Source organism: Pollachius pollachius, assembly GCF_949987615.1.
Source record: "Pollachius pollachius genome assembly, chromosome: 11".
Lineage (NCBI taxonomy): Eukaryota > Metazoa > Chordata > Actinopteri > Gadiformes > Gadidae > Pollachius > Pollachius pollachius.
The window spans coordinates 4649233-4664443 of record NC_136944.1 but is presented as its reverse complement, the minus strand read 5'-3'; the positions used below and the strand labels follow the sequence as shown (position 1 = coordinate 4664443).

At 45.9% G+C, this 15211-nt stretch overlaps 1 protein-coding gene across 2 annotated transcripts; it reads right to left on the bottom strand.

Annotated features, from left to right (window-relative positions):
- Positions 1-356: 356 nt before the first annotated feature.
- Positions 357-15073, bottom strand: LOC307082299 (transmembrane protein 184B-like). Of its 2 annotated transcripts, none has more exons than XM_079745822.1 (9): positions 14683-15073; positions 12115-12348; positions 8662-8827; positions 7159-7249; positions 6596-6758; positions 6393-6484; positions 5207-5376; positions 4775-4969; positions 357-3020 (listed from the first exon to the last, which is right to left on the bottom strand). In XM_079745822.1, exons 2-9 carry the CDS (start codon positions 12346-12348, stop codon positions 2791-2793), a joined length of 1341 nt encoding a protein of 446 aa, XP_079601948.1. In that variant the 5' UTR covers positions 14683-15073; the 3' UTR covers positions 357-2790. The 2 variants fall into 2 exon arrangements, with proteins under 2 accessions (XP_079601948.1, XP_079601949.1); XM_079745823.1 differs by having other exon boundaries at positions 6683-6758.
- Positions 15074-15211: the final 138 nt, after the last annotated feature.

Here is a 15211-nt window from a genome sequence, read left to right as displayed (position 1 = left end):
CGCAAACTTGATTCTTAAAGTTCTTTAAGTATTTTTACTGATCAAATCGCCTGATTAAAGTGTTTTATTAGTTGCCATGTATAATAACCAGTGCCCACTACCGCCCTCTGGTGGTTGTTAAGCTACTTTGATCTACTTTTCTCAAAACAATATTACTTCCATTTTTGTTTTAGTAACCACATATCTGCTGGAAATTAAGACACAAGGAACCCATCCACATGTTTAATTAATTATGCAACTAAAATTTTTATAACTTTCCTATATTTTATTTGCTTTCACACACAGTGAAATACTAATATACAAATGAAAAGAAAGACTTAAGAATTGTGAAAGACAACAAAAGCACTAAGCCAACACTAAAATCACCATCATACATTTTTAACAGAGTTAAATTAGGAGGTATTTACAATATCTTATTTCTGGTATAATATATTCAGCTTTTTAATTAAAATATACCTTTTTGAATACACAGTATCAAAAGCCTCATGTCATCGCTTCTTCAATGAGCTTAAGATGGATGCTGAGTCCAGGGAATTAACAAAACTAAGGCATTCATTTCACTCTCTTAAACATAACAACCAATGGATCGAAGCTCAAAGCGTGTGTGTGTGTGTGTTTGTGTGTGCTCAGCCAAAGAGCAGATAGTCTCACTGTAACGATAAGTGATTTACAAAAATGACGTCATTAATTGGAGCGACTATAAGATTAACCACACGACCGTTGGCGGTGAACTTTAAAAATGGCTGACAGAGGTAGCTCAGCGGTCTGCCAGAAGACTGGCATGTCGCCAAGCCTCATTGGCTGACGTAGATTCTCCATCCCTGGCAAACATCAGTAGTCACAAAGAGAAAGCTTTGCTCTAATTACATTGAAAGACAATTTGTCATTTGGTCGACTATTGTGTTAGATTCTGCATTTGACACAAAACGTGAAGGCGAGAACTAAAAGTCAGAGTAGCTGGTGCTTGATCACCTAAACGGATGGTCCTAGGTTCCCACGCTGAGTGGTCTAGGTAACCTGACAACATTAAGGGTCACAAGGTTCCCTGACCCAGGCTTAGGATCACTAGATACCCTGCCCAGACTAAGGGTTCCTAGGTTCCCTGACCCAGGCTTAGGATCACTAGATACCCTGCGCAGGACTAAGGGTTCCTAGATTTCCTGACCCAGGCTTAGGATCACTAGATACCCTGCCCAGACTAAGGGTTCCTAGGTTCCCTGACCCAGGCTTAGGATCACTAGATACCCTGCCCAGACTAAGGGTTCCTAGGTACCCTGAGCAAGGCTTAGGGGTCTGGGATACTTTAACCAGGCTCAGGCTCGCTAGGTCCCCTGAACCACATTAAGGGTCCGATGTACCTTGACCCATGCTTAGGGTCACTAGGTATCCTCAGCCAGGCACCAGGGGGGGGCCTCTGGGGAGCTTGAGAAGCCAACATCAGTAGGGATACAAAATGGAAATCAGTAACATAAAATACTACTGCTTAATGCTTACACCCACCACACCACGACGAAGAGCGGGAAAACAGACCAAACTCCTGCTCCACTCGCCCATAGAAACACACAGCAAAATATTACACACAAACAGTGGAATGACTCTCCATATCGCTGGAATATACAGTTTCCCAACTGGCTTTTTTTTATCAAGTCATACCATTTAGGTCATAGAAAACATTAAAAAAGAATGAACTAAGACTTAAAATTAATAGGTATATATTAAAATACAGTACAGCAATATTAAGTGTCAATAAATGCCATATATGTCTTCAGCATTTCTCACATATATATCTGTTGACCATTGATTTAAGGCAGACGTTCTGTTAAGACCAAAACCACCTGTTTTTTGGGGCCATTTTCAGCAATACCAGAATATTTAAAGCTAGGATATGCAATCTGTTTAAGAATTTCAGAAGCATTTTTTGTATTATTGTTTGAATCATCTTTACATCCCGACAATCAATAAATCAAATGCTCGGACATAAAAAGTATGAGATCTGAGATCTGTTGCTGGCCTGTAATTAGCCTGTCCAATCAGTTGATTCGGTCTGAATGAACTGATTGGAAGGCTTGTCTGTGTATCTACTTATACCCCAGCTGTGATCAGAGTACACCACCTGGCTGGATGACTGGTACCTGGTGGAGCTTTGACTCTAGGGGCTGAGCTAACATTCATAAAATAAGCCGTAAAGATACTCAGAGTTCCTCATATATCTATGTATCTATTAAACATCAGGATCTGTTCGATTAGAAGTGTAGAATATCGGTTATTGTTGGCATTTATCTGGGTTTGAATAAACTTGCCATACGTGTCTTTCTATGCAACGCGCAACTCATCAAGTTGACCTGAAGTAAATTACAGCGAGATGTATATTATTCACTGGTTGCTTTCCGGATGAAGCTAATTCTGTCGGAATTTGGTTTCCGAAATATGTTCCAACATTTCGGAATCTGACAGATCTTTATGTGAAACATGGTTGATCCGTTTGGAATATGACGGAACTGTTCCCCCGAAAAATGTCGGAATACGTCCAAAATTTACTGAAAAACATCGGCAAAAACACGCAAAAGCTTCCCGGTCAAACCGAGAAAGATTGGCTTGTTGTCACGTAAGGAATAGTCGCTGACTTGGAAAACCAGCATGTGAGTGTGTGTGTGTGTGTGTGTGTTTGTGAACTTTTTCTGTATATCCTTGCTTTGTATGTGTTATGTGTGTATGCATGTGTGTGTTTACATGTTTTGTGTGTTACATGTTTTGTGTGTTTTGTTTGTTTTCCTTTAGCGTGCGTTCGCCTCAGAACTCGTCGTCGGAGCTCAGCAGCAGGGTCTTTTCGTTGTCGGCCCGGGCGCTGACATTGCTGTGGCTACGGGAGAGGGGCGGCCCCCCCGCCTGCTCCAGGGTGGACTGCTGCGTGTACTGCTGGTAGGCCGGGGAGAAGTTGTGGATGGCGTCCTGCACCATGTCCCCCGGGTTCATGGTCTCCTTCAGGCTGCTGGAGATGCTCTTCATGGGGGCGCAGCGACCTGCCAGAGGGGGGGGGGGGATGTTAGTCAATATGAAGGCAAAGGAAAGTCAGAGGGATGTCAACACACCAGCACATACCAGGTCCCGCTTCAATTCACCCCTATGCCCTATTCAGGTGGTTCTCAAATGGGGGTATGTGTACCCCATGTGGTACTTTGGAGTTCTGCAGGGGGTACCCATAAAAAAGAGAAATAGTTTTTTTTCAGCCTGATTGAAGCACAGGCACATGGATCTAACGAAATTGTGAGTATTTGCACCCTTTTAATGTTAATGTTTACACTGCCAAATAAAACAACATTATTTATGTTTTATTTTATTTTGTGCCGGTTAAGGAGCTACTCTAGTACACTACTCTGGTACACCAGTAGAAAATGTTTGAGAACCACAGCCCTATTCAGTCTAGGTCACAACGTCACAACTTAACTTAAGTCTGATATTGTGTTGTTCCATAATAAGTATATTTAAGTCCTGAATCTAGGACTTAACTCTTTGAGGGCCTTTTAATAAGATGGTAGGCAAGACCATCAATAGCAGTTCACAGGAGACATGGTAGTGAAGTACTGGTCTGTTGACATCCCAGGGGGGAGGGAGGGGGGCGGCTTTATGAACCGAGCGGGGAGGAGAGGTGAGAGAATAAAGGTGGTGCGAGAATAAAGGTGGTGGGAGGTACGGACTGAATGATGTTCACACAGGCAGTGTCAAAACTCCATCCTGTGTCTGCAAAACATTTTGTTGCAAAATAATATATTAAGTTCGCCGGCGGTTATGGATTGTAAAATCATATTCACGCCACCGATGGAAGATAAGATTCTTCTCAGGCAAATGACGAAGCCATACCCTTTAACGAGCCCCCGTTCTACCACCAGGTGTGGTGTTGATTAGCCATGACAAGATGCTTCATAATCAACCCATTAGTGACATCACAAGTGAAATGGCTTGTAATGAAAAGGCTAATCAATATCACAGCAGGTGGTAAAAACAGATGCACTATAAAACAGCCAAACAGACACAAGACAGGTACAAGATGAATAAGTGAAGGAAGAGGGCCGCAGTGCCATTAGCAGCACTAATAGCCGCTACGCTATTAGCGGCGTTAGCAGCTAGCAGAAGACCTACCGTACTGTCCATAGTTAGGGAAGGAACCTGAGAGTGCAGCACAGAGGGGGAGCAGAAACACAGAACAGAGGAGTCAGACAGGCAGAGAGAGAGACAGGGAGAGTGAGACAGGGGGAAAGAGAGACGGAGAGACAGAGACAGGGGGAGAGAGACAGGGATAGAGAGAGACAGGGAGATAGAGAGAACGACAGGAAGAGAGAGAGGGATAGAGGGGGAGGAGGGTAAGAGGACATGGCAGAGACAACAGAGGAGAGTAACGATGACGAAGAGAACTGACAGAGAGTTAGTGTCAAGAGGGACTGCAGGTAGAGCAGTTAACCAGTTCGTAAGAAAGACACAAAGTCTGCGTGTGTGTGTTTACAGAAGAAAACAAACACATAACAAAATATTTTATAATATTATATATATATATATATATATATATATATATATATATATATATACACACACACACATAACATAATATTTTTTTAGTTAATGTCAGATGACACTAGGTGACACCAGAGAGACTAGGTCGGGTCAGGTGACATCATGTGAGACCAGTTGCCACCAGGTGAGACTAGGTGAGGTCAGGTGATACTAGGTTATCCTAGGTGACACCAGCTGAAACCAGATGAGACCAGGTGAGGCTCCGTACCGTAGGCGTCCAGCCTCTTGTCCATGTACACCTTGTAGGTGAAGGCGTGGCGCAGCGCCACCGAGGCGAAGAACATCTCGATGCAGATGATGAAGTTCTGGTAACCGGCGGCGACCGTTCCCTCGCCCACCGACACCTCGGCCGAGCTGATCTGAGGGATGGCCCCGCACTTCTCCAGGATGGCCAGCAGCATGCCTGGAGGGAGGGAGGGAGGGGGAGAGAGACAGAGAGACAGAGAGAGAGATGTAAAGTGTGCATTTCAGAGTGTATTGTCTCCATTTTGGAGTTTGTGTTGGGAAGAATAACTTCATTTTCTGAGATAATGTATGTATTTGGAGGTGCATTGTGTGTGTATTTACTAGAGGTAGTGAGACTATGTATGATCCATATGTACATGAACCCAGCGAAGGTGCTTGATGGTTAGGTTCTCACCCTGCCAGAAGGAGAGGAAGATGACCGACTTGACCATGAAGAACTTGAGCATGGGGTTGTACGGCACCAGGAGGTCGCGGGCCGCGAAGTAGAACAGGAACAGGGCGTATAGTGACAGGCTCACTGAGATGTTGTACACGATGGTGATGTACAGGTAACCGCTGGCAACGCTGGGGGAGGAGGGGAGAGGGTAAGTGACTCTGCACGGAGTGAATCTGGTCAAGCCTTAGAGTTTGTCTGAATGGACACATTCAGACACATGGACTACATTTACATTTAGGGAGTTTAGCAATAAAAAAAACAGTATATGGCTGTCAGTACAGTACGGATGTTCATAGAACCAAGTGCCAAGCACTAACAATGACTAGGTTAACCCATTCCCCGTCTACAACAAAGATAGCTAGGATAAGATGCTGCACAATGCTTCGTACAATTTTTGTGCCAGGACGTACAACGAAAACATCAAGTGCGTAACTGCTACCACTACAAAGGCATGAACCATTGGATCATCTTAATTACATGTTTGATTTCACAAGGTGTGGTTGCAACACTCCTAATCAGATCTAGGAGGAGGTCTAGGAGGAGCTAGCCAGGGTTCACTCTATTTCTGAGAGTTTTGTCAAAGGCGATTCTCGAAGGGAACGACCTCCAAGAATCGCACGACATGTACTTAATAACGCTTAATGGTCAGAGTGAGTCAATACAGGAGCTTCAGAGGAGTGTTTGGTCAGCAGAGAGAGAGAGAGAGAGAGAGAGAGAGAAAGCAGCCACAGACAGCAGTGCTGAACACACAGTGAATACTCTAAGACTGTAACATCAAGATTATGGCATTGGTTCATGAAATAACAAATAACCAGATGTGCTTTATCAATTCAAGAGGGAAAATGTGTGTGAACAGACCAATATAGTCAAAAAATAAGACTAGTAGAAAAACATGTCATTTTAAAATGTACAAATGTTTCTAATGAAAGAAGTATAATTTTGGTAATCGTGTCAACAGTGCCAAACAAAGATCGGAACACGAAAGCGTATTATTAAGATGACGATGATAATGATGATGATGATGGTGGTGTGCCTATGAACTTCTATGAATTCACTCCTGCTCCTCCAGCAGCAGAGGCTCATGGCTCAGAACCATTGCCGTGCCGTTCTCTTTACTAAACCAGGAGTCCGGTCTGGTACGTACTTGAAGTCCCCGTCTCGGTACTTCCCGAAAGCCTGAAGGACGACGGTGATCACGGCCATCAGGGGCTTCACCACGCAGAACTGCAGCGTGGCCTGCAGGGGGCGACAGAGAGCGGCGGGGGAAGGAGAGAGTCAGGGGGAGAGCGCCGACATGGCGTCAAACTCGACCGACGAGCCTGAAAAACACTCAGAGCAGGCTTTCACCGTCGGAGAGGAGCTAGCACTGCAGTGATCGAGGGGAACAGGCTCAGGCGTGAGCAGGTGGAGCAGGGAACAGAGACACGTGCGCACCTGTTTACAGAAGCGCAGGAATCCGATGGAGTAGGTCCGCCCCCACAGACAGCAGGTCCCATACACACAGCTGGACCTGGGGAGTACAGAGTCTTAGTACGGCACAGCTCAGGGGGGGAGCCCCTCCTGTGAAGGGCGAGGACGCCACCACCACACACTTAAACTAAATGACAGACATTCACCAGAACCATGCCACTTTCTCTCCTGACCCGACGTCATGAAAGACCCGACGTCTTTCATGACGTCGGGTCGTGAAAGAAAGTTGCAAGGTTCACGTCTGTTATTTTGTTAAATGCAGCCATCGTTGTTATTATAAAGTCAGCTCACAGCAGTGAGTAAAACAGTTTGAAGCAGTGATGGAGTGTAAAGGGTTTACAGTGGTGTGAACAACAGTTGATTTGAGTTCAGTTTATGCAGAGTGAGTCACGTAAACTGGAGCAGGAAGTTAACTGAAGAGGTCAAAGGGTCAGACTGACTCGATGGGTTTCCCGCGGATCTCGGCCATGATGGCGCTCTCTCCGCCGAGGTACTCGTAGCACAGGCTGAGGAAGTTGTAGATGACGAATGCTGGGGACACAGAGAGAGCGAGGAGACAGTTAGACACAGAGTCGTAGTTAATCAGGCTTTAGAGTCATATCTAAAGCCTTACTTGCAATGATGAACTCATGGTTTGATTGATTCACACCATGACTTGACTAGATATGAATCTAACGACTGATAGATATTAGATATTGAACTTTAGATTAATATCTAAAGTCTGACCTGATTTTACAATCATATGTCAAGACTGATGGCAGGCAGGGTTAGTGGTGAACAGGGTGTTTCCCTTTCTTTCGCATCATATTTGTTTCGACCAATCATGTCGTTGGGGGCGGGGATACGTAGGGCTTGATTTGCTATTTATACAAGACAAACTCAGCCAGCAGTATACAGTAAAAAAGTGACTATTGACCGCTTCCTCCCCACAGTACGAAACTAGGTTGTGTTTGGTTCCAGCCAAGAATCTGTGCCCCAGAAGTTGTTTAAAGATTTAGTTTAAACCGAAATCAGAGTCACACTTAAGTCATCGTGTGATTAAACCAAACCATGAGTTCATCATTGCATGCATCAGTGGGAATCTAACCCTTGACTAGCTAATGCCATGCCCCATGAGCCATGCCACACATAGACAAGTGGTTACATAAGAGACAGTATATTATTAATTAGTGTGCTCAACATCCAGCATTCCCACACGACATTAATAACTGAACACAACAGATTACTGAAACGTAGCTAATGAAAGTTATAGCATCTAAGCCTACGGGTTTCATCTCAAGGTGCACAAAACCCAACACCCAACTTTATAAAGCCGGCCAACTATAGAAAGTGTGTAAAGTGAGAGTATTGAGCGTGTGAACAACAGCAACATAGCGCCTTCTCTTTAACAACCTGTGCATGTTGCGTCAGCACAGAGTCAGGGAAAGTTCACAGACCAAAGAATCATCACAAGTACTTTACAAACTGTGTTTCCACAAACACAGAGTTCTCCCTCTGATATTTATATTCACGTCAGGCGTGCGGACACTGAACGCCCTGAGGCAGGATTGGCAGAAAGAAGTCATGTTAACAGATTATATCGTTTACGGATGTTTGAGTGAAGCCAGGAGAGACAGTGGCACAGGTTTGATACCCCAGACCGATACTGGTCTCAGATGCTTTAAAAGGGATGACACCATGCCACCAGGTGTGAGTGTGATTAGCCATTAGTCTAGTGACAACACTAGTGGGCGTGTCCACCTAGATATATACTGGATAGATCCGTCCACCAGCCTACCCATTGGACTATAGCAAACGTTGCTTATCTATCCTTCATACGATAGGTTGACACGCCCACATCATGATGATGTGGGCGTGTTTTAAAAGGGCTTGTGATGGCTGATCACACTCCCACCTGGTGGCGTGGAACCGCCCCTTTAAGAAGGTTCCCCGGCGCTCCTTACCCTCGTAGCAGTCGCGCACCGTGTCGAAGTACACGTAGTACTCCTCGTTGGTGAAGAAGAGGAGGCTGAGCCAGGAGTCGAAGGCATAGATCGGCACGATGAAAAGGATGCGCACGATGTGGCGCTGCTCGTTGGGCGAGCTGTAGTACCGCAGGTGCATGTAGATCTGAGAGAGAGAGAGAGAGAACCATTACCTCTTTTATTCTACTGTATGCAGCCTGTGACTTCAGCATGTCTATTATACAGGGACAATTAGGGGACCAAAACGATTGTAGGAGACAGAGAAGGATTCTAGGAGACAAGGTGATAATATGAGACAAAGAGTGGACAGAAAAGGAGTCTAGCACACATATAATCTGGAATAATAAGAAAAATATGAAGTCTATTAATCCCCATTCTCTGCATTGAACCATCCTATGCTGTCCAGGTAATCAGCAAGGGAAGAGTGTCCTCAGCACAGGAAGGAGCTGGGGAGACCAATCTAACGCCTAGACATCCCTGGGGGATGTCTAGGTGCACACACACACACACCCTGTGTGTGTGTGTGTGTGTGTGTGTGTGTTTACTGTTTTTTGCTGCAGGTACAAATGCACACACACACACACAAACACACAACACACAGCAACCTAGAGCTGCTGCAGGTTCACACAAACACACACACACTGAGTTGTTATTTTCTGACGTTTACCCTGGTCAGTTGAAGTGCACGGTGCCGCGTTGTCATAACAACAACGGGGGGGGGGGGGGGGGGGGGGGGGTGAGATTGTGGTTAACCCTGCCTTATCAACTAAGAAGCCAAATCATGGGCTGACACACACAAATACGGAGGTGTCTGTGACTCAGTGTGACCCTTGAGGTTCACTCTATTTCACCTCATATACAAAGTCACCGATCAGCTTTCAAAACAGACACACACACGCAACCACACACCGCAAAGTGTGTGAATGCCACCTCACAGGGAGGGTTAGTTGCTAGGCAACACCAGGCCGCCTCTCCCCACCCATCTCCATGTGATGTCATGGCCGCACCTGTTGCCACGGCGACGCAGCGCTCATCCTTGGGCCTCTTTTGTTTGTGACATAGACACATACACACTCACACATACATACTAGGGATGCACCGATATGAAAATTTTGTCCGATACCGATATCCGATATTAATTTTGCTGTTATGGCAGATAACCAATATCGATATGTTTTTTAGAAAAAGTTTCTGAGATGATAAAATTTTGTACAGACTGAAAATCATACTGATTTTTTGAATGTCTTCCTTTATTTTCATAACGTATTTAACTTCCAAATAACAAGGTTACAGGGCTACAATAAAACATAAGTAACCAACCTTTACCAACCAACCTATACTCTAGGCCCTAGAGTATAGGGTCTATAGCATATAAACGCGTTTTCTGATTACAATTTAATGTAACAGTAAGCTGACAACATCGCTAATTAACACCGCAACTGCAAATAAACACAGAGATAACCATGGCAACCGGTCAAACAAATTTATCAAAAGTGTCGTCGCGTCTTCACTTTTCCGCGTTTAGACGAGCGTTTTCGGGAGGAAATCTGCGTGCATACGGTGACGCAAAAGTGTGCGGATTTTTTTGTCAGGCGGCTAGGTGGTGCTGTGATACACCGTCACACAACACCACCATGTCTGAGCGCATGTGTAGAATCTTCCTTCTTCTATTAACTGCGCCGCGAAAACCAAAACAGAATTACAGATCCTTCTCTGTTCAGTAATACTATCTGTACATATCCTGTACATTTCGTGGAAAGACTCCTGTAAGTTTATTAGAGCTGCCAGAGCAGCTTGGCGGTCCGACGCATGGGAATAATCCAACATGTTTGTTTATTTCCTTGTACTGGCGCTGTATGTGACGTAAACGCGTACGCGACGTGAGCAGATCCGAGCAGAGTTTTGCGTCTTGGCAGTGTAGACGGAAACGCTACGGCGGAGCGTATTCAAGTTTTCCACTCTGGAGGGTGGTTTCAGATTTTTGCGTTTTTAAGCCCCAAAAACGCTGTCACCGTCTTAACGAAAGGCACTTCCGATAAAATATTTTGTCGTTTTTACCCGCAAGCGTCCTCGTGTAAACGGGGCCTAAATCACGTTTTTCCTGACGAGAATTTAAATCAATTCCAATAATCGGTGGTGAACTGAACAAGAGAAAGTTTCTTTGTTTTATGATGAATTGATCCTTTAGTGCAGTCCTTGGTTGGGTTTGTGTTTTAGGCGGGCTGGAAGGGGAGGGTTAAATATGAGGGAGAGAATGACACTGTGAGAGTGTGTGTGGGGGATGGCTGGTTGAAGCAGCCTCACCTGGCCGAGTCTGATTGGACTCTGGGGCGGGGTGAGGCTGCACACCTGTTGCACATTGAGCAATCAGTGTGCACACACTCAGAAAAAAGTTTTCCTCAATGGCTTTATGGCCATGTATCATTAACTACAAACTTTACCATCAAATGGCCTCCACACCATCACTCATGTGTTAAAAGTTAGCCAAATAAGTAAAATAAAAGAGTGTGGCATATACCAGGGACATTGCTACAGCCATTAAGCATGAGAGGCCGCAGGTTAAGGTAATCAAACGTGCATCACGCATGTGGGTCTATAACTATCTGTCCCTGATAGCGGGTGAGATTAAAGTCAAACTAACAAATGAGCTTGAGTTGTGAGACCAATGTTAAACGGATAGATGTTAAAAGACAGATGTTAAACTAATGTTACCAGGTGAGTTTGGGGTCTTAAACTAACATTTTCTGGTCACAGGTGGGTTTTAATTTTGATGTTAAACTAATGTTACCTGCTGAGTTGGTCTTAAACTAATATTCCCAGGTGACAAGTGAGTTTGAGTTGAGTGACGTTACCTGGTGACAGGTGAGTTTCAGGTGTTACCTGGTGACAGGTGAGTGACGTCACCTGGTGACAGGTGACTTTGAGGTGTTACCTGGTGACAGGTGAGTCTGAGGTGTTACCTGTTGACAGCTAGCCTGGCTAACGCCAGACCTCATCTCAATCTACATTGAGAAGAGGTCTGGGAACCACACATTAATTTTCTCGTATTTGAGGCGTGGTTTACGATTGCGTTTACTGGGCACTACGAATGTCTATCATGAGTCTGTACGTAGCTCATAGCCAATCTTGTCAATAATACCAGATGACGTATGTAGAGCGACAGAAATTCGATGAGAAAGAAGACGACGGGTGTGTCGAATAGACGTCGTCATCGTCTTGCCGTCCCTCCCCGTTCTGTGATTGGCTCCCTATCTCAGGCGAAAATCAGATCCATGGAATCCAGGCTGCCTAGCAGCGCGAAATGAAATCGCGTGCAAGGCAGCATGGGTATACCCAGGCTAGGTGACAGCTGAGTCTGAGGTGTTAGTGACGTTGCCTGATGGCAGGTGAGCCCGAGGTGTTACCTGGTGGCAGGTGAGCCTGAGGTGTTACCTGGTGGCAGGTGAGTAGCAGGGCGGTCCAGACGAAGACCCCGGAGATGGTCTGAGCCGTGGAGGTCATGAGGAAGATTGGGTCGGTGGGCATCACCAGGAGGGTCTCAGGGACGGGGGAGGAGGTGGGACCCCCCAGGGTGGCCAAGGTGGGGGCCCCGGGAGCCGGTCCCACTGGAGGACCACGGCTCGATTGGCCGGTCAGGGCCATGTCTCGCAGCCAGAGACGACTCATCTGTGGGGAAGAAAGAGAGAAAGAGGAGCGTTCAGTACTCCGAGACCTTTAGGATCCACCATGATGTCTGTCCATCATGGCACCCAATGCACTCCTATCCATCCTTGGAAGAAGGGGCCCCTCTTACTGCGTCCCTTCTCAAGGTTTGCACTGTTAATGAGGGAGGTCTTCCTCGCCCTTTGGGGGGCTAGGTTTAGGGAGTGGCTAAATTGTCCGGCACTTGTCGGACCGTAACTGCGAGGGCTATAGAAATAAACCTGACCCCAAAATACCGGAAAAAGCTGACATTAAGAACAATCATTGAAATGGATAAAATGTAGCTGAAATGTGAGTATTTCAGTCACAATATGTTTATTTACTTTGTGTGTGTCCTTTCAGACTGTAACTGATAATACATGATAATCTGTCGTGAACAGTTGCGGGTCTTTATTTGGCCACCAACGTACATTTTATGAAGAGTGGGATTTTTCTTTGAAAGCAATCTAGCTTCAGTAGCCTAGAGTAGAAGGCTGATCAGCTGCTTTGTGGTTTGTTTTAAATCCCAAAGGACAAATGAGGGCAGCTGCAACAACTGCAGGAAATGGAGACGTCTCATCAAAGATGGAGAAAACATAGAGAACAGAGGAATAGGAGCAGAAAGAGCTGCTGACCCAAATTCTGCTCCTCTATTTTTGGTTGAAGAATACTGTTAAGGAGTGGGAGGACAATAAGGTTGAGAAGGAGAAAGGGAGGAGAGCTTTGAGGACGAGACAGACGCGAGGAGGAGGAGAGCATGAGATCACGGAGGAGGAGAGGTAAGAGAATAGAGTGAGGAGAAGGAGGAGAAAGGGGAAATCAGGGAATAGGACCAGGAGGAGAAAGGAGGGGAAGATGACTGAAGAGAGCAGGTGGGGAAGAAGTTAATGAGTAGCAGGAGAAAAGGTTAGCAAGAGGAGAGGGAGTAGGAGAGCAGGAGGAGCCAAGAAAGACCTGACAGGATACAGCCACCGCTGCCTCCTCCTCCACCTCCTCCACCCACCACCAGGCTTGCGTGGGACACAAGGCCGGAAGCATCCCTGCTGCTAAAAATGTTCCTCTATGTAACAGATCCTATCTCAGAGAGGCATGGCACCCAGTCAGAATATACATGCTGACATCTGATGTAAACAAGCAAGATGACACACACACACACACACACACACGTGTGTAGTCTTCTCACTCAGTCACTATCTCCGTCTTCCAATAAGAAGTCTTCCTCTTTGTCAAATCATTCAGAGTGAAAACAACATCTCCTGCCCGTCTCGCTGTCCTCTACATACAGGATGACACACACCCTGCACATGCTCAGCCATGACTCACTGCTTCCGGAAGCCGATTGGCTCCTTGGCGATGGCGCACCACTAAACACATCTTGGGGAACATTGGCTCACATGAACACAGGTTGATTCAGGAACGAGATAAAGGCTAAAGACAGGTGATTAAACACTTTCTTTGAAGAAAACCTTGGCTGACCGTGAATCAACAGGAAACGCAGAGCTAATGCATAACACCTTATGTGTTATGCATTAGATGATAATAAAATATCCACTCTAATACATTATACCTTATGGATGGGATGTTAACATGTCCACCCTAATGCATTACTCTTCTAAACATAAGACCTAGGATATGGATGCTACTACAGCTAGGCTGAAACCACATGTACTGCTGAATCAGGGTCTGAAATGCTAGATTATAAGCCATTCATTTCAGTGAAGTAAAGCAGCTTGAGTTCTCAAACATATGCTGCTCCATTTGGCCGAGATATAGCTCATAACAATATAATAACCTAATAATGAAGATAGATCAATGGCAACAAGAATGTTCCACATGCCATTGAAAATCAGGTCAAGAAGGGAGATGAGACGAGGAGTAGAGAAGATTGGCAGATTGGGCTGATCGCCGCTGTTGACGACTGAACGTCTGCTTCTAAACATCCATTGTGCGGTGACCTGTCTCCTCCCCACAGCAGCTGTCCTCCAGCGGCTGGATGCGTGAGATGCCCTCACACAAAGAACCAGACACACGGGCCAATGGTTCATCATGAAACCCCAGCCGACGGCCCTATCTGGTGATCCACCCGATCGGAAATACAGGCAGCTTGACTAGCGTTAATTCCCCTGTAAACATCTCCCAATGATGAGCAAGAGTTCTACATCAGCACTGCCCTGCATGACCCCTGGGACCATTCACTTATTGGATGTGTGCGTGTGCGTGTGCCGCAACAGCATGCGTGATTCAAATGGAGAATACACCACAATAGCCTGTTGTTGTTGTTGTGAGGACTTGGTTATATGGTGTACTGGGGTGTCTTACCTGCTGTGTGGAGGCTGGGGCTGAAGAGGCTTCAGAGGATGGAGCATCAACCGGTCTGATGGGCGGACTGCACCACTCCCAAGTGAGGATTCAGACCAGACACACGCAGGAGGTCCGCAGGCTACACCCCAGTTACAAACAGCATGTTTTCCTCCACCTTCTTCGAGGTGTTGTTAATGCGGTTCTCCCCCGTGCTAACGAGGCTAACGTTAGCTCCCGTGTCGGAATGGCCACTTGCGGCTATAATGTAGTGGTCAAAAAGCTCAACAATGACCTGGACCCGATAACATGTGCACAATTCATCTACGTATCAGTTCAGTTTTGAAGGAATAAATGTAAATCTGGAGATAAATCACGCGTAGTTCCCATCCGTGCCTCGCCAGGTACCGTTATCACACCGCAGAGGGGGACTCTCCGCTTCCGCGTCCTGCGCATGCGCACAACGGGGGTCTGAAATTGGGTTTTTAATAATTACGTCACTGAGCCGCCAGCTGGAGCACTTCGGTGTGTGCGTTGCTCCCACTCTCTC